The 18,798-nt window shown below is 50.3% G+C and overlaps 1 protein-coding gene across 2 annotated transcripts; it reads left to right on the top strand.

The window, feature by feature from the left end:
- NBL1 (NBL1, DAN family BMP antagonist) lies at positions 1–12,830 on the top strand. Of its 2 annotated transcripts, none has more exons than XM_027443041.3 (4): positions 1–192; positions 10,057–10,251; positions 10,476–10,587; positions 11,442–12,830. In XM_027443041.3, exons 1-4 carry the CDS (start codon positions 161–163, stop codon positions 11,694–11,696), a joined length of 594 nt encoding a protein of 197 aa, XP_027298842.2. In that variant the 5' UTR covers positions 1–160; the 3' UTR covers positions 11,697–12,830. The 2 variants fall into 2 exon arrangements, with proteins under 2 accessions (XP_027298842.2, XP_027298843.1); XM_027443042.3 differs by lacking the exon at positions 1–192 and adding an exon at positions 3,087–3,229.
- The last annotated feature ends 5,968 nt before the right edge of the window (positions 12,831–18,798 follow it).

Genomic DNA, 18,798 nt, shown 5'->3' with positions numbered 1-18,798 from the left:
AAAAGGAGGAGGAGGAGGACGACGACGAGGAGGAGGAGGAGGGAGAGAGGGAGGGAGGCCGCAGCTCCCGCCCTGCTCCTCCGGGGGCCGCGGCGCCGAGGATGCGGCAGCCGCCGGGCACCGGGGGGCTGTAGCCGCCCGCGGCCCCGCAGCCCGTGGGATGTGCCCGCAGCCGGCCGGGTGCTGCTGGTGGTGAGTACCCCTGAGAGGGGCACCTCGGTTCCCTTTCCCTCCCGGATTCCCCCCCCCCGGAGCGAGCGGACCTGCTTGGCTTTCCTCCCCCTCCACCAGCAAGAGATTTTCTGCTTCGTTTTCTCGCCCTTCCTCTCCCCCCCCTCCCCAAACCCTGTGTGTGATTGATGGCCGGGAGGATGAGGGTATTGCCACGGGTTGGAATCGGTTGCAGATGAGGCGGACTTCGGGGGGATCTGCTGTGCAAACCGTTCAGCTATTTCCACTGCCGCCCCGGCTGGAATAAAATAAAAGAATTGGGTATGGGGAGCCGCGCTGCTGGGGTCGCACATCTGTGGGACAGAGTCCTTCCTTTGGGTTTCAAACAAAAGTGGGGAGGAGAGGATGGGAAAACGCTGCTATCGCTTAACCAGAGCAGCAGAGGACATGTAGGAGTTCAGAGAGCGTAAGGGGAGGAAATTGTCCCGATGGCAAGGCAGTCAACTTTTGTTCCTGGAAAAGTTTGCGCCGAGAAAGAATTTACATGGATTTACAGCCACATATCCTGCAAACAGATTCTGTGCTTACTGGATTATTATGAGGGATGATATTTGATCTATCTGTACCTGTTTCTTGAATCGTAAGATAATTTTTCAGTTTCTGTATGTTTTTGCAGGAATTCTTATTTGTAAAATACAATAATCTCCCCATTTTATGTGGAGTGGGGATTTCTCTTTTTCTCTGAGACGTTCTTGGGGACAGAACATGCTTTCACTCATTTTCAGCTTGCATTAAAGTTGTTCTGGACAATGCCCGGTGTTTTAATTTGGCTCCTAATATCATACGAGGGCATCGTCCTTTTAGAAACCTATGTTCTGCCCTTCAATCTTGCTGTTTTCTATAGGATTAACCCCATCAACTTTAAAATTCAGCCTGCGTGAAGTGTTCGTGGAGTTGGGGCACCGTAACTTTGCCGTACAGATTCTCTTGAAAAAAATCTGCACCCCACTGAAACGAGTGGGGAAGATCCTAGGATATTACGAGGCTCACATTTTCCCTTGTATTTTTAGCATCAGAACTTAACATCCTCCTTGCAATGTCCAACTGGCCAAAAATCGGCTGTACACAATGGGCACTTCTGCTTTTTGAAGACAGTTTCCCATTTCAAAAAAGGCAGCTTGCCTCAAATTTGCAAACCGCAGGATGGGAAACGGAATTTGCCTTCGGTATAAAAATCCCAAGTGTTTGCAAACAGCCCTGAGAAGTCTCCGGGTTCTTGGCTTGACCTCTCGGAGCCAAATTCCAGCTTGGGGAATTTGTGGTCTTGCAAAGAGGGTGAACGAGCTAAGCCTCCGTGAGTGCCCGGTCTCTCCGCAGCGGGGAAAGTAGCTGAGCTGGAGCGAGTTTTGGGTGCCCAGGCGGTGCAGGATTGGGCCCCAAGCCAAACTGCTTTTCAGGCAGCCGTGAAGACCTGCCACTATCGGAGTAACCGTGCTCGTGGCGTGTGTTGGCATTGCCGAGGCAGTGTGGAGCTGGTACAGCCTGCTCGAGAAGCTCCGAGTGCTTGTTCCTCCCTGAGCCTCCCGCTGCTCCCGGTAAACTGCCAGCAAGACCCTGCTGCAAAAAATTCCTCCAAACCTGCCCGGCCTCAGAGCTCAGAGACCCCCTGCGGTAAAGCAAAGCCCCAGGGGCTCCAGCACAGCCTGGGGCAGAGAAATCGCTCAGCCACTCAGACCAGGCTCTTAAAAACCTGGGTGGCTGTCTGCATGGTCTTCTGGAGGAGGACCGGAGCAGGGACGAGGGGCAGTCTGTCTGTCTGTCTGTCTGTCTGTCTGTCTCCTGCGCCTCCGATAGCACTGCCGAGAGCCGCGCCTGCCGTTTGCCCAGACCTTTGTTTCGGTTTTGCAGCCACTTGGAGCTGAGCTTTGGAAACAGCTACAGGATCAGGCCCTCGCTTCGGTCACTCGCTGGGATGTGTCTCGAGCCCTCTTCTCTGCAGAGAGGAACAGATCCTGGGCTCAGATGGCTTGGCCAGAGGGGGAAAGACCAGCAAGCGCGTCGTGCTTTGATTTCACTGTGGTTACTGGGCCCAATCCTGCTGTTTTAGGAGACACCGTCTAAATGTCAAGTGTGAGGTCAGCCCCCAGCATGTCTGGGAGTAATTGAAAATAGCAACAGGGCTGTGAGCTCTTACGTTACCCCCAAAAGCCTCTGGCTCTGCAGTGCCTCATATTTTTATCTTTTGGTGTTAGAGATTTTGCAGTCGGTGCTATGGGAAATAGCGCAGGCGCTGGTTTTCGTGTCATCAACGCCGAGAAGGCTGGCTCAAACAGAAATTGAAAAAGTGGGTAAAACAGCAACCCTGAAGTCAGCTGGATTTGTGCTCTTGGTTTGGCTGTGGCCAGGATATGGCCCAAGCAGGGAAACAGGAGGAAGGTTCCCGAATGTCGCGGAGAGACCCATGGCTCCAGCCGCAAACCCCATTCTGCTTCCCTCTTTCCACCTCTTGTTCTGGCAGCTTGGAACCTGATCCTGCGAGCACAGCCCTGCTGCGTAGGACACGGCTTGATTTTTTATGCAAGTTTGGTAATGAATGACCGACCAAGCCGAAAGCGAGCGTGGTTGGCATTCGAGACAACTCCCATCTCCGACTGCGAGGCGGCCTTACGCTGCGGGTGTGCGAAATGAAAAAAATAATCATCCCGGTGGCCACTATTTACTAGAACTGGTTTTATCTGGTTCCAGTTAGGCTTGTTTTGAGTAGGACGAGCGGTGCCAGATTCTGATCTCATTTGCACCAGTGGAGTCATTCGGAGGAGCCAGTCCCAGTTTACCTCACTCTAAGTGAAAGCAGAACTGGGCCTGCTGGGAGCCGCACTCCCGCGCCGCTCCCTGGGGAAATGGCTGGTGCCGGCTTGCAAATCAAACACGAGTAAACGTGAGCGACGCGCAGGACCCTTCCCAGAGGCAGCACGGGTTTCACCGCCGTCCTTGGGAATGCTGTTTTCACGGAGAAAGGAGGGGAGAGGCTGTGGCATCGGTTGCAAGGGGAAGCGGCGTGAGTGCACCAGGCTGGGGCTTGGGGAAGGCGCAGCGGGGCGAGTGGTAGCGGGTCAGCCTTTGGCTGGAGATGCTGCACAAGGGGGAGGATGGAGCCGCTTTCCATGCCAGCTGCTTGCAGGAAACAGCTTCAGGGAGGGCAGCCCAGCTGAAGCTGAAAAATTGCACATTATTTGGGGAATTTCATGGGATTTTCAAAGGGTTTGGACCCACGCTTTGCACTTGGGCACCTACCGAGCTCCTGCACGGCCAGACCTCTGGCTGATGCCTCCAGATTGTGTGGGCTGAAAGCGCTGCCTGTGCCGGCTGCCTGCTCGGTGGCAGTGCGTGCGTGGGACGCTGTGTGGGAAACACCAGCTCCGGGGAAGCGCAGGAGGGAGCTGCGCCTCACTCAGGTCCGGGCATGCGAGCGAGGCCCCTGGCTAAAAGGCTGCAAACAGCTGTGTTTGAAAGCACCCGGATCTCGTATTATTTGCAGTACAACCTACCACGGGGGATTCTTCCAGCCAAAGCATGTCGCAGGACAATCCTTCCTCGGGTACGGGCATAGGCAGAGCCCACACGTGCTCCCTTGCTGTGGTTTTCCAGGGAACCCTGCTCCTGCTGCTCCCCAAAACTGGTTTCCTTGCCCCACAGCACGCCCGGCCTTACCCTGCTGCTCTTTGGGGCTGCATTTTAAGCAGATGCTTGAAGAAGAAAGGGAGCAGAGGAGGGTGGTATGAGGCATGTATTCCAGTGCTTTAGGCTGATGCATTTTCCTGGCCGTGATTGTGCTTAATGCTGAAGAAATTGAGCAATTGAAATAAATTACCAGAAATTGCTTATATTACTCTTGCCTCCTCCACAGGCCATTAGCATGTCCCTTTTTCATCAGAGCTCCTTTAGGACACCGTTCTAAGCCTAAGTCCATAGGGAGCTTTCCAATGACTTTTATAGGTATAGGAGCTTGCAGTTTTTTTTTTTTTTTTTTTTTCTAGCTGTATAAATTGAGTTTCTCAAGTGCTCGGTGCATGGTCAAGAAGCCAGATTTAAAGTCTCAATTTAGTGAACTGTTCTGAAATTCTGGTCAAAGTGGGGAAGGGAGAGTTTAAAAACACTGCACTGCTTTTCTCTATTTCTGCTTTATTTGTGTAAATCACCCAACTATGATTGAGTGGAAATTAATATGTTATGGGAAGAGAAGCTGTAATATCTCCTGTCTGTGAAAAGAGCAGAGACAGACAGATTCACAGTGAGAAATGACACGACTTTTTTTCCACTATCAAAAGTCTTTGGGATTGATTCTTGTGCATGTTAAATATCACACATCTTCCTATGGTAGTTCCCTTTTTATTTTTTTTGGTGATTTCTTCCCAGATTTTGCAGCTCAGCAAAGCCAGACTGAAGTTCTCAGTTTAGATGAGGTTTCTGTGTTCAGTTAAGCACTCATCTATCTTGCTGTCCTGAAGATTTACCTCTAGACATTTTCAGTGCATAGTTCTCTTCCCTCCCTCCTGGCGATATTATCATGACGTCGACCAAATTAGTTTATGATATTACTGGCACAACAATGAAGCCCCCTAAAGAATCCTGTACTTTGTTTTAAATTTTAAAATATAGAGATATCAAAGTTTTAACTAAATGGAAAAGAAAAGAAAAGAAAAGAAAAGAAAAGAAAAGAAAAGAAAAGAAAAGAAAAGAAAAGAAAAGAAAAGAAAAGAAAAGAAAAGAAAAGAAAAGAAAAGAGAAGAAAAGGAAAGAAAAGAAAAAAGAAAATAGAGAGGGAAAGAAAAGGAAAGAAAAGGAAAGAAAATGAAAGGGGGGGGGAATTAAAGGGAAAGTATTAAATCACTTGTTTTGATTTTTTTTTTCACAGCAACCTTTCAGGCTTTCCCAGTTCAGATTTTAACTTTTCCTACTAAGGCTGGCCTAAAATATTTTTCGTTCTGCTTAAGCAAATATTATTTGAGTTGAGATGAGGCAATTCCCGGCAGTGTGCAGAAGTTACTGTACAGACAAAATCCTGTGTCAGTGGAGAGCCACACGGGCTCTTTCTGGGACTGATACATGCTTCTTCCCACTTGTCACCAAATCAGAGACTTCATGTGGCTTTGCTTCCTTTTAGGTGCTAGATAATCTCTTGCCTTTTTTAGAAGCGTAGTCTTGTGCACTTTAAAATGTCTCGCTCACAAGTATCTTGGTGGGACTTTGGGGATTTGAGTACATCTGAAAATCAAGCCCTGATGTTTAATTACCAAAGAAGAGAGCAAACTCCTGGAACAACCCAGTCTGGACAGATCTCCCAGGAGAGCTCCTGCTTACTCTTCTTCAGACCAAAGGGGCTGAGGAAAGAAGTGTATTGCCTTTAGAAAAGCAGTTGCTGGCTTTGAGAGTCAGTTTGAAAAACCAAACAAGCCCGAAGAAAGGAGAAACTGCAAGATAAACCTCTGCTGAGCAGGCACGGCCGGATCAGCACAGTGGTGAGCCGGCCTTCCTCTGCTTTCCCACTCCCTCTGCAGCCATCAGTTCACCCGGTGTAAGGTGGTCCCTGCCCCTGGTGTTACAGGCAGGGAAACTGAGGCACGGAGATGCTTTTTGACCCATGGATTTGGACTGGTGTCTCAGGCATCTCATGCAAAGACTTCAGTCACTGAGTTAGACACTGAGGTAAAGCCACTGCCCTGCTCTGTACCTCGTTTTCCTTAGCTACAGTATGGAGCTGACACTCTCTGTGCTGTATCTGTGGGCTTTGAGCCTTAGCTAAGCAATATTTATGAAGCTTAGGGGTTTCTTGTCTCGCAGAACCTGCGATGCTGCATGTGTGGCCATGAGCACAACATACCCGTGTATATATTTCTATGTATTTGGCAAAATTGCAAGATCCTGGATAAGAAAAATACATATAAATATATTAAACTACTCATGAAACGTTCCCCGTTTCCACCTGCAGGCTTGTCTTGTATTATAGTGTAAACTTCCCTCTGGAAAAAGAGGGTAAAACTGATTAGATCTGTTTTATTTTCCTCCAGAAGTGTTTGTTTTCCAAGTGGCTGGAAACAGCTGTGGGCTGGATGGTGGGAACGAGGTCTTGGAGGTAATTCCCGTGATTGTCCTCTGGCCAACAGCACAACATAGATTTTCCCAGGCATCGTCGGCGACTGTCCTTGCAGGACTTTGAATGTCCTCGGGGCTGCTGGCACTGGAGCTGACACCAAATGTCTGCCACCAGGCCTCAGAGCTGTGCCGATGGGAGGCTCAGCTGGCAGCACGTCCCCTGCCACAATCTCCAGAACTCGGAGGGACGTGGAGCTGGCAGCTGAGACCTCTCAGCCACGGACATTTTGCTCCTCAAGCTCCACGGGCACGGGGACAGGCTGGAAAAGGGCTCAGGGGCCGCTCACTGCAGGGCTGCAGCTGCGTGCGTGTTGTTTGTCTCTGGAGTCCGGGATGTGCCAGGCTCCAGGGCTGAGTCATTTTGCCTTCTTCTTCATCTGGGAAAGGACCCGGGGCTGTGATAGGAGTGTGTTTTTTTCTTTCTGTTTGTTTTTCTGGATGCAGCCCTATTGGGTGGTGAATGACCCCGATGCGATGTGTGGCCTGAGAAGGGTGAAGCACGTGGCGTCTTCCAGCTCCAGGGGAGACCCAGGTAGCTATCCCCTGTTAGGGGCCTGACACTGAGCCAGAATAGCCCCAGGAACTGCTGGGGACAGGACACTGGAGGAAGCTGCGGTGTAGGTCGAGCAGAGCAAAGATGGGACACCCTTGGGGATGATAGGCCTGCCGGAACTGAGCTGAACTTTGTGCTTGAAAAGCTTTGACTAGCCAGAAAAAAATTAAAAAAAAGTGCCCTGGGGCGAGGAGAAAGAAGCTCCTGTGTGTGGGGAAGTGTTCACTCCCACCTGCAGGTCGGGGCTGGGGTCAGCACGGGGGAGCACACACTTGTTCCTTGAGGAGCCGCAACATGTAATTTAGCTTGTCATGGAGGAATGTGCTCAATGCCTTTATTTAATCAGGAGTTTGCAAACCTGCTCGGGTGCCTCATCTTCCTTTTTCCTTCCCCTTCCCAGCCAGGGGGGAAGAAGGAATATGGTGCTTTTGTCTCCTGCCCTGTGGCTGCTGTCAGATGAATGGTTTTAGCGGTGCTCTGTTCGCATGACTGGTTCGAACTATGCCAGAGAACACGCCGTAGTCGCGAGCAGGCTGTTTCCAGCCCCAGCTCCCTCCCAAACTCAGCTGCATCAGATGTTTTCCTAGGCACTGGCGTAAACCTCGTTACTTACTAGAAATGTGGGCCTGCGGGTTCCAGGGCATTCTTAGGAGAAGGAAAACACCACGCGGATGTGGCCTGTTAACAGCCTGAGATCAGTGAGAGTTTGCAGGGCTCAGCCACACGGTGCCCTGGTGGTTGCTCCAGCCCTGCCATGGTGCCCTGTGCTCCTGCAGCCCCTCTGCAAACCAGACCAGCTCTGTGATGCTGGGGGCCCCAATTACAAGACATCCCTGCTCAGGAAGGGGCTTAAGCATATGTTTAAGTGCTTTCCTGAATCTAGGCCAGGGCCGGCGCCTTAGCAGAGCACAGCCTCACCCATCTTCTTGATATCAGAGACAGGAGCCTGGATGCTCTGGGATGATCCTTTCTGCCTCTGTGCCTGCTGACCAGGGCTGCAGCACATTTCTGCTGAGCATCTCCCTCCGGGGGAAGAAAGGTCCCAGGGAAGCGGGGCTGTCAGAGCCGCTCGGCTCTTTGCCACCGGGTATAGCTGCAGAGGAACCTGGGAAAGCAAACAGCCACCACCTTCTTTGGAAGGAAGGAAATTGCTCTCTAATTGGGCATGTGGAAGTGAACTTGTGTGCTGACTCCTGAGGAATTTCATCTCTTCCCCAGGGGGTTTGCAATTGCTGTTTGGGTCACATCCCAGCTCTGATCTCAGGCTTGTCTTTGGGAGTGGTATTCCTCAGCACAGAGCTGCTGGCATTTGAGGAATGAGTGATGCTCATTGCAGCAAACCAAACAAACCAAGTGTGTATGCAGCTTTGCTGTGTAATTCTTAGCAGAAATTGCAGAATTTCCCTACTGAAATGGAAAAAAATCGCAGGGAACAGAAAGGAGCCCTAAGAATTGTCTGTGGGACAAATGTATCAAACCACACTGCTCTCATTAACAACAATGCAAGTTCAGGGGCTAAAGCCCTCTGCTTGTCTCCAAACAAAACTTGCAAAGCATGCTTTGTGTGGGTATTCTCACCAGGGATCTGTGGGATTCACATGAACAAGTGCCGGGGCTGCATCTGAGGGTTAGGAAGCCAGGCCAGAAAAGGTGGGTGTGCATTATGTCAGTGGGGTTCCCTTACAGTCAGGAAATGAGATAAATTAGCAGAACCCCTGACCTGATTCCTTCAGAAATCGGGGGGCTAGAGAGGAGGGATGCCCTTTGCTTTCCTTTGTTGGGATGGAGGGTCGGGAAGCATCTCTCTCCTGCAGCCCTCATGAAGAGCACTTCTTGCTTCAGGCCCAGGAGGTTGGGCTCAGTGGAGGGAGTGAGAGGGCAAAACTCTTTCTCCCGTAGTGACCTTAAAGCACCTCAGCTGCGTTGCAAGAGTTCATTAGCAGGCCAGCCAGCCCAAGTGTCCAGATGAGCACGGTGGTCCTCTGGCCAAGGAGGCAGCAGTGACAGACAGATGAAGCAACTGGGGAACGCCCAGCTGGGAGTGCCCTGTGCGGAGCTGCCCCTGACACCCGTGTCCGATAAACAAGGCATTTTTCCTCTCCATTATAGGGCTGGGCCCAGGAGCCGTGGGAGTCAACAGGAATCATTCCAGTGTGGGCTTTTTGTGGGCTTTGGATCTTTGTCTGGTTAAACAAATAGAAGGAAAAATTAAATAACATGGTTCTAACAAATATTTTCGGAAGTATAAATATCTGCCTTTCACTGCGACTTGATCCAAACCCCACAAAGGAAAAAAAAAATCCCTGTTTCTGTGATGCTTTTCCATGTGCCTTTCCCCAGTGATTGGGAGTGTTAATGCAGGCACCTTGGCTCGAGAACACAGCTGGCCTGCAAGGAAACCCTGTGTGGGATTTCTCTGGGGTGGTAAGGAACCTCCTTGGCTGACCACCTTTGCGAGTGAGGTTTATGCTTGGTGTTGGAAGGACCCCTTCTTGTTTGCAAACTGAGTTCCTGTCCTCAGAGCAACGGTTCGACAGCCTTGCTGCTGAATTGGAATGGCTCTATAAAAACAAATGATATATTGGTCATTTCTGTGGTTTCCTGCCTCTGGAGAGAGGTTTCCACATTTCCCTGCTTGCTGCTGCCTTGCAGCGACACCTGCTGCACACTGTGAGGAGAAGAACGATTTTATTTTCCTGTGAAAGCTTTCTTTCCCTTTTTTCTTTCCCTTTTTTTCTGGGAAGGCTTGCAGCAAGGACAGCTTTGGTTTTTAAGGTGGGAGAAAAGGAAGTGGGGAGGTCCGCACCTTCCTCAAATACAAACATTTCTGTGGTCCATGACTCTTCCAACCTGGCATGGCCTGTGGTGGTGACGCTTTTGTTTTGCAAACTTCTTCCAGCCCAGTCTTGGGTAAGAAATGGTGAAAAGCCTGCTGTTACTCCTGGCACAAGGCTCAGGAGAGGTAGTGCAGGCATCTGCCTCAGCCCCAGAGCTGGTTTTGAACAAGGGAGAGGCAGACCATGTCTTGCTCCCTGTGCAGTACCTGGGGAGGGAGATGTGTGTACCAACACACTGGGAGGACGTCCCTTTGTGTGACCCAAACAAGAACTGCCACGAGGTCAGAGAAATGGGCTGGCTTGCCCATTCCGCTTCCTTCTAATGCTTTCCTCTGACTTCAGCTGTAGGTTTTCATCAGAGCTGGCCATGATGCTACGGTTCGTGGTTGGTGCCCTCTTCCCAGCGCTGCTTCTGGCTGCACCGCCCCCCATAAACAAGCTCGCCCTCTTCCCAGACAAGAGTGCTTGGTGCGAGGCGAAGAACATCACCCAGATCGTGGGGCACAGCGGCTGCGAGTCCAAGTCCATCCAGAACAGGTATGGCTCCACTCTCAGCACAGAGCTGTAAACAGCTGGTTTTCATTTGCTGATGATTTGCCATCATCGCTGTGGGGACTGCCACTCACATGGGAAGCCAAGCATGTTCTGCCTCTGCCCTGATGCTTTCTGCCTGTTTCAGCAGAAAGTCAGATCTCTTTCTGCCTTTGTTGGGAAGAGCAGGCACCTACCCTGAGCCCTCATCCCTCCTCTTGTCTTCACAGGGCCTGCCTGGGACAGTGTTTCAGCTACAGCGTCCCTAACACCTTCCCTCAGTCCACAGAGTCCCTGGTTCACTGCGACTCCTGCATGCCAGCCCAGTCCATGTGGGAAATTGTGAGTATCCGTGCCTGCCCCATGGCCTTTTATGCTCCTTGCTCAGGGGTTCTGAGGTCTGCTCTGCCACCACTTTGGGACAAGTCATTCTCCTTCCCTGAGGTTTTTTCGCTTGTAGTTTCCTTCCACGGTATCTCTCAGGTGACTCTCCTCTTCCTTGAGATGCCTGGGTGGAAGGGGCTGCTGGAAGCAATGTGGCTGCTGTGATGAATGGTGCATTTGTCACTGTTTGCAGAAGCTTCCTTCGTCAGTCCCTGCATTATCCATCCCTTGTGCCTCTTCTCTCCACCACTCCCTTTGTCGCCTCCCCTCACTTGGGAGTTTTTACCTTCTAGGCTGTCCAGAAGTGCTTCCCACAGTCCATCTGCCAGTCACCCTCAGACCTCCCAGCATCTCTGCACGTTTCATGCCATCGTTGATCCTGGAAGGGTCATAAACCCTGCTTCTGGGGCAGGCCCAGGCACCCAGGGCTTCAGTTCTCTGCTTTGCTTTTGACTCAGACATTTGGGCAGATGGCTTTGGCCAACTTAGCTGCGATAACTCAGCAATGTGTCTTCTGGGTGGCCTTTGCAGCTACTGCTGCTATTTCTGTGCCAGTTGTACCTGGGAGCAGTGTCCCACTTGAGTCATTTCATTTCCTGGATGGTAAAATGGGTCCATGCAGCTCGTGACCTGTGAGATGTTCCCAGAGCACCCTTGCCTTACAGACTGACCACAGAGGCTTATTTGGGTAGAAAGCCATCACTTCTGCCTTAAAACACCCCGAGTCTGCAGGGCACGATGTGGCTCAGGATTGCCACTGGGGTGTCAAGCCTGTGCACTCAGGCTTGCTGCCTCCTCATCCCTCTCTCCAGGTGACACTGGACTGCCCAGGCAATGACGAAATCCCCAGGGTTGACAAGCTGGTGGAGAAGATACTTCACTGTAGCTGCCAGGCTTGCGGCAAGGAGCCAAGCCACGAGGGAGCCCTGTTCAACGTCTACCTGAACACAGAGGAGAACATGCCTGCGGAGGGCCCCAGCCCCCATCACTATGCCCACCACCAACAGGAGGTGGAAGAGCCTCCTGCTTCCAGCCACCACCACCACGAGGAGGAGGGCGACGAGTAACCTGGCCCTCACGGACTGTCCTTGCAGCTGGCAGCGCGGGCAGGGGGTGCGTGCGAGGGAGAGGGCCAGGGTTTGGGGAGGGAGGGGGGGTGGTGGAGTCTTTCCTGTCTAATAGCTACCCTCACGCTTTGCTCTCCACAACACCCCAGGGCCGGAGGAACCTTCTGGGGCACAAGCAGGGCTGAGGTGCAGGCGTGGGGCTGGAGCTGCAGGGCGAGAGAGGAGGGCTGGGGGGGGTTCTGACGCAAAACTACTTGCACATAATAGTAATAATAAATTGAGAGGACCGGGGACCCCGGCAGAGGGGGCATTGGCTGAGAGCAGGAGCTGAGCTGGGCTCTCCAGGCGCTGTCTGCAGGATCCTGAACCTGCTGTGGTGCCCTTGCTGAGTTTTTTGGGTTTTTCTATTGCAAATGGCTCTTGCCTGAGGTGGAGGAAGAAGGGATGCAGTTTCTCCACAACCCCGAGTGAGAGGCACATCTCTCTTGGGGCACGCAGGATGGGGGTGTCCCTTCTTCCTCCCACCTCCCCTGCCTGCCAAGGGACACCTGGGCACAGCAGGGAAGTGCTGTTCCTCCTGGCACTTGCTGGGTCTTAATTCAATCCCAGTGCCTTTGTGTTAGGAAGCTTGTAGGGAGTATTTTTTTTTTCCCCTGGATTTGCCTCTGGGGCTGTGTGTGAAATTGCTGGGAACTGTGGTGGTGAGAACCCTTTCCTTGCTGGTCCTCAGGGTCACCACGTAGCTCACAGGGACGAGGGAGCTGCATCGTGCCATGGGCACTGGGGCTTCACATTTTGTGGCCTGTGCTGGGGTGGTCTGGGTGGGAGCCAGCCCCTCTTCCCCCTTTCCCTGCTGCACTTTAATTGTGGTGGAGGGAGAAAGGGGACGAGTCCCGGGATGCTGGTGTACCCTGACAGGGGACTGCTGTGGACCCTGCTGCAGATGCAGGTCTGGGGAGGCTCAGGGTGGGGGAATGGCCCCGGGCCCCTCCTGCTACCCCTTTCTCTGTTGTATAAAGCTAATTTCTTTGGCACTGTCCTGACAAAAGCTTCCAAAGCTTGTAATCGATGCGCCCCCCTCCTTTTTACAAGTTTTTTTTTTTTTTTTCTTAAATAAATTAGTTCTGACTTCCATTTCTCAGTGCTCTGATGCCTGTCTGGTTTTTGGCAGTAGGATCTTCAGTGCTGATGGGGGAGAGGCCGTTTATACCCAGACACCGAACCAGAGATCAGTGCAGGAGGGTGCAGGGCATGGGAAAGCCACGGTTCCCTTCAACTTTCTGCTGTGTTCAATTTAGGAGGAGGAGGGAGAGCTGCTAAAAGGAAAACCAACCCCAAGGATGCAGCATCTGGGCCCCATGTGGGAGCGGGGACTGCGCAGCAGCTGCTGCCCAGGCCTGGCCGTACTCAAGAGTCCCTGTCTGGAGATTGGGTTCCACTCCTGTAGGTACCGTGTGGGGTCTCTGCAGGATTGTGCAAACCTTCATCGGTTCTGTTGCCACTAGGTGACCCTTGATCTAACATTTCGTGGCCTCCAGGACTGCTTCTGGACTGAAGGAATGCGAGCTCGGACATGGACTTTGTGATTGAGGAGGGAACCCAGGCACCTTGGCTGGAAACCAGTGAACTATTTTCAAGTGTGTTTGGATCAAGCATTCCCTGGGCGAGGCAGAGTCCTTGCAAAACTCCAGTCTGGCCACCCAGTGTCATGCCCTCAGAAACGAGCAGATAATGCTCCCTTTCCCGAATGTAACTGTGAGGGATGGTCCCATCTGTTCCTGGAGGGGCTGTGCCATGCCAGGAGGTGGTGGAGTCACCATCCCTGGAAGTCTTCAAAAGACGTTTAGATGTAGAGCTTAGGGATATGGTTTAGTGGGGACTGTTAGTGTTAGGTTAGAGGTTGGACTCGATGATCTTGAGGTCTCTTCCAACCTAGAAATTCTGTGATTCTGTGTGGGTGGCTCTTAGTGCCTTTTATTTCCCCTCTCTTTAGGGCCCAAGCTCTGTTCACATTTGGAGAGCATCTCTCTGGGTACTGGAGTGGGAGAGGGTTTGCAGAATCTGTATTAAGGTAGGAATTGCCACAATAAAAGGGATGGGCTGAAAAGGAAAGACCCTGGCAAGGATGGAGATACCCTTTTCATCAAGGTGATGTTTTTAGGCTGTGTAGTGTCCTCCTAAGGAAGGGAGCTTTGTTGAAGAGCCAGGAGGCAGGAAAAGATGGAGAAACCCATGCTGTCACCAGCTGCAGGGAGACCACGATTGCATGTCAGATTTTAATTGCGGGAATGGGTGCAGCATGCCCCAGTGCTCCAGGAAGCACCTCCGCCCTCCTCAGGTGCTCCCCTCCTCATGGATGAAGGCAGGGTGAGGCTGGCAAGGTGGCAGTGCCCCCAGTTCACTCAGTGCCATGTGGACCTTTCACTGGTGTATGGTGAAAATGGGCTGGATTTAGCAAGATCAGTCCTATAAACTCCAGGAGTTGCAGTTCAGACTATTGGGAACATGACAACTCCACCTACTTTTGATGCAACTTGAGCTTCACTGGAGACAAGTAATGGAGGTCTGTTTTGCAGTTAAAACAAAATCTTTGAAGGTACGTAGCCCAGCTCTGTCCAAAATATGCCCTGAGGAACCATTCCAGGATGGAGCAAGAGCAGACTGTACTAATGGAGGTTACTGCATTAAGCACTAGGCTGCCTGGGCATCCTCACTGAGGTCTCAGCCTTTCAGTTCTATCCACCGTAGCTCACCAGCCCCTTCTCTGCCACATTGGTGGGTGGCTGTTGACAACCTGGTTTTCCTTTCCTCACTAGTACTGGGGAGCAGACCTGGTGGAAACGATGATCCCCTGCAGATGTGTCCAGAAACACAGCCCAGGGGGTTTGGGGAGTGGAGCACAAACAGGCCAGCAGAGCTGCTGCAGCAGAGAAGCTTTTGCAGGTGCAATACTAGGATTTGGACCTCATTTTAAAGCAGTTTAAAAAAAAAAAAAAAATTTACTTTGATCAATTCAGATTCACTTCCCCAGAAAACACATCCCAACCAAGTGCACAAGACCTGCCACAATACTTAGTTGTAGAGGATGCAGTCCTGATCCAATCTTCTCTGGAGCAAAAGCTTTGGGGTGAAACTGAGATGCTCCAAAGCAGAGCTGAGGAGGAAGCACAGCTTCATGCTATGGCATGACTTCTGCACTGGGCACTAGTGTGGGCCCAGCTGGGATAAATCTGTGCTGCCATATTGATTTATCCTAGCTGGGAGGCTATTGCAGTGTGGGCTTGGGGTGGCTTTTTTTGTTTGTTCCAGGCACAGATGGGGTGAGGAAGCGAGGGCATCCTAGTACAAGCACTATTCTAAAGAAACCTCCTGCTGAGATCAGAGCCTTGAGTGTGTATGCTCTGCCCCGGGACACCTGCAGATGTGGCCAGGGAAGTTTGGTTCTCATCCAAGGAGAAGGTCCAAGGAAAGAAAATGAATGCAGGAGCTGTACATGGGCTCCCAGGAGAACTCATCCTGGTACGAGTGAGGGCAGCTGCTTCCAGCATGCTCTAGAGGCCTACCAGTGCGCTCCAGGGTGTGCTAGAAACATCCTCCTGCACACTAGAGGCCTCCTAGGGTTGCTTTCTGTTACCTACTGCCTCCTGGAGGCCTCACAAAGCTCTCCAGCACCACCTAGGGCACACTGGAGGTCTCCAGTGGCCCTCCGCTCCATTCTAGATCCTCTGCAGGTCTACCAGGGCCACACAGTGACCTTCAGCTCCTCCTGGGGTACTCCCTCACAGGAGTACTCACAGTGGAGTACACTGGGATAGCTGTAAGATACTGTAGAGAGCACTGGAGAGTCCACTGAGGCCTTTAGAGGTGCTGGAGTACACTGCAAGGCCCTGCGATGCCTCCAGAAGGTCTTAGAGAGCACTGGAGGGCCACAGGAGGTCTGGAGGCTGCACTGAGAGCCAAGCCCCAGACCCAAAACCAACAAAAAACACACAAACACCCTCAGGTCCACAAACACCAACAGGACATGAATGCTGAAATTTTACAGCTGAAAAAGGTGACCCTGCTCAGTCTCTTGGTAATACTGCACCTATATGGCCAAGCCCCTTGCAGTACATACCGAAGCTCTCTGTGAATCCTCTGGTGAGTTACACAAATGGCTTGATATATCTAGAGATTAAAATATAACCCAGAAACAGAAGTGTACCCCACTGCATCCCAAAAACAAGTTAGCCAGCAACCTCTGCTAAATATCCCTCTGTTAAAGGAATTCCAAGCACTTAAAATCTAGAAGACTACAAGGTCAAAAGACTCTACAGCCAGCAAAACAGCAGGAAGAAGTTCTAAAAATAACAAATTGTCCCTAATCTGGAAAAAGTCTACACCTTACCTGCCTACTGCTGCTGTTTTCAGATACATACTGGCACAGGGAACTTGGATGATACATTTCCCCTAAACCCTGCTCCATCACTTTACCACCAAGATTGTAAATTTGATAATATTTAATGCACAGGTGAAGGCATATGGGCACATTCAGAGTAAGCCCAGTAATTCTGCAAAAATCATAAGGGTCCTAGAACCACAGGGCAAACACACACAGTAACATCAGCTTCCTATCCATAAACATGCTGTAAAAATTACTCACCTGAAGAAGAGCTGCATGCAATACAGGCACCTACAACTTATATAGATTGCTTTACTTGAAAAGATCCTACCAGTTGTTACCTCAAAAAGACATGCTTACCTCTTTGGATAAGCATCAGCCCATAGACTCTAACTCACCTAAGGAACCCTACAATTGGTTGAAGGAAAAACAAAGCATTTAACACCACCCCCCAACAAGCAGCTCAGGCAGAAAGAGCTCTCTGATGGGACACCTGCAGCTTATATACCATCAGGCCCCACCTGGCACCCAACCAATCACCTGGGAAAAGGAGGGGCAAAGAAAAACAAATAAATAAATAAAATAAATCAAGCAGGATGAGCAGCAGCTGTGTTGTTTTTGTTTATCTGGCTCAGCTCAACAGCGTGCAAAGCACAACACAAAGGACTGGGTTATTTCTAGAAGCAACAATTCCTGTGCTTTTGCTACAGCTTTGAATACTGAAAGGACACTATGATCAAGCAAGTAGCTGAAACTATTTCAACTGAAATTAGCTCAAACCTTTCTTTCCACAGGCAAAAATAATTTAGGAGCATAACGGATTACATGCCAAACAAACAAACAAACAAAAAAACACAAAAACCAACCAACCAAAAAAAAAAAATCAGTGTAACGACATAACTCACAGGAGAAATTAGGCACTTGAGTAGGCTATCTGAAAACCAAAAGGTTATGCTGATAGGTCAAAACACACTACAAGACACTGAAACCTGGCCTTCTGCTGCACAGACTTAAAAACTACTGTCACACTCACCATGGCAGTACCCACCCAGTGCCCTCTAGCTCCCCCAGAAAGCCTCCTACTGACTCCCAGTTCCTCTAGGATGCCCAGGAGACCTCCCAGGGCACTCCAGAATGCCCTAAGAGCCTCTTCTTAAACCCTAGAGGCAAAATATGGACTGTTCCTGAAACCCTGTGGCCTCTGAAGGCCTCTCAGGGCTCTCTAGCACACTCTTGGGCACACTGCAGGCCTCCCGTGGTCCTCCCCTGCACTCTAGATCCTCCACACGTCAACCAGGGCCACCCAGTTCCCACTAGCTCCCCCAGAAAGCCTCCCAGTGACCCCCAGTTTCCTGCAGGATGCCCTAGAGGCCTCCCAGGGCACAGTGGGATGCCCTATGAGCCTCTTGCACCCTCGAGGGAAAATAAGGACTCTTTCTGGAAGAGATGTTGCTCTGAGGCCAGTCCTAGTCCAGCCTGGTTTCTCACACAGTGAAATCGTCTTCAGAATGAGAGGATTGTCAAGGCAAGGGGATGAAAATTCATGGAACAAACCTTACATGACAGATATAATCGAAAGCTGCATGGAGTGGAGGGACTGAGGTCTGCCTTTATTGGGAACTCACTACTACTGTGTAATAATTTTAGAACCAAGGGAGGAGCTCTGAGGACAGAAAAGACATTTCATTTTAAATAAAATGGACTGTGAAAAGAATATCTGTCTCACTTGCATGTGTTCTCCACCCTGCAGTTGCTCAATGGCTTGTTCATAGTGGATCTGCAGTCCTGCCTGTCCTCTCACCACTCTGTGTGGAAGACTGGGTGTGTTAGGGGTTGCACGCATGGGGACTGCTGGCAGGTTGTACTGTTCAGCAACATGACTTGGTACAAACACTGAGAGCCAAACATAAAGGTGAAAAGATGGCAGTCACCTTCTGCTGGTCCTGGCACATTGATTTCTCCTGTTTTAAGCCAGCCTGCCTTGAAAACAGGGAAAGGGGCACTGGGCTGAACAGGCAAACAAGCCAATTAAATGAGTCCTGGGAATGCAGAGGGGTATGTGGTGAAAAAGAGGTGTAAGTTCATGGTGTTTGCTTGTGTGGTTTGCACACTGATGGCTTGGCCAGAAAGGCAGAGGCAAAACAAAAAAGATTTCAGCAGAGGATCCCACAAAGGGACAGGAAAGACAGGAAGGGGAAGACTTTTGCATTATGTATTGTGCTGGGAATTCTGACATTACAAAGTTAGGGTTAAAGAGGAAAATACATTACTTTCAATATTTCCAACAGAATTTTCTTACTAATATTGATGAATTGTTGTCTTATTTGGACAAGGCTTTATGTGTAGATGAAAATTACTTTTGGCTGAGAAGTATGTCTATAACCCTAGCTTAATCATTAATAGCACAACTTTTTTTTTTTTTTTTTTACTTATTTTTCCTTTGTGCCCTAAGACTACTAATAAATCAAATTATTTCAAGTCTTAGAAACTGTTTGAATAAAATCTATGTATCAGTTTGCTTGCTTCTTGGCTATTGGCTTTGCTATCATTTATTTGTTTTCTTTACAAAAGAGCAGAAATGAATATTCAAATTTCCATCTGTAACTTTGGGTTTACTAATGGGTTTACCTCTTGCAAAAATGTCTTGAGGGTTTTTACACATCTCGCCCAGGAGATGGCAGAAGAGTCCTAATGATAGCAAATAACAATTATCACCAGCTG

The sequence above is a fragment of the Anas platyrhynchos genome, chromosome 22, assembly GCF_047663525.1.
Source record: "Anas platyrhynchos isolate ZD024472 breed Pekin duck chromosome 22, IASCAAS_PekinDuck_T2T, whole genome shotgun sequence".
NCBI lineage: Eukaryota > Metazoa > Chordata > Aves > Anseriformes > Anatidae > Anas > Anas platyrhynchos.
The sequence above is the reverse complement of the archived record's forward strand: the minus strand, read 5'-3'. Positions and strand labels throughout refer to the sequence as shown.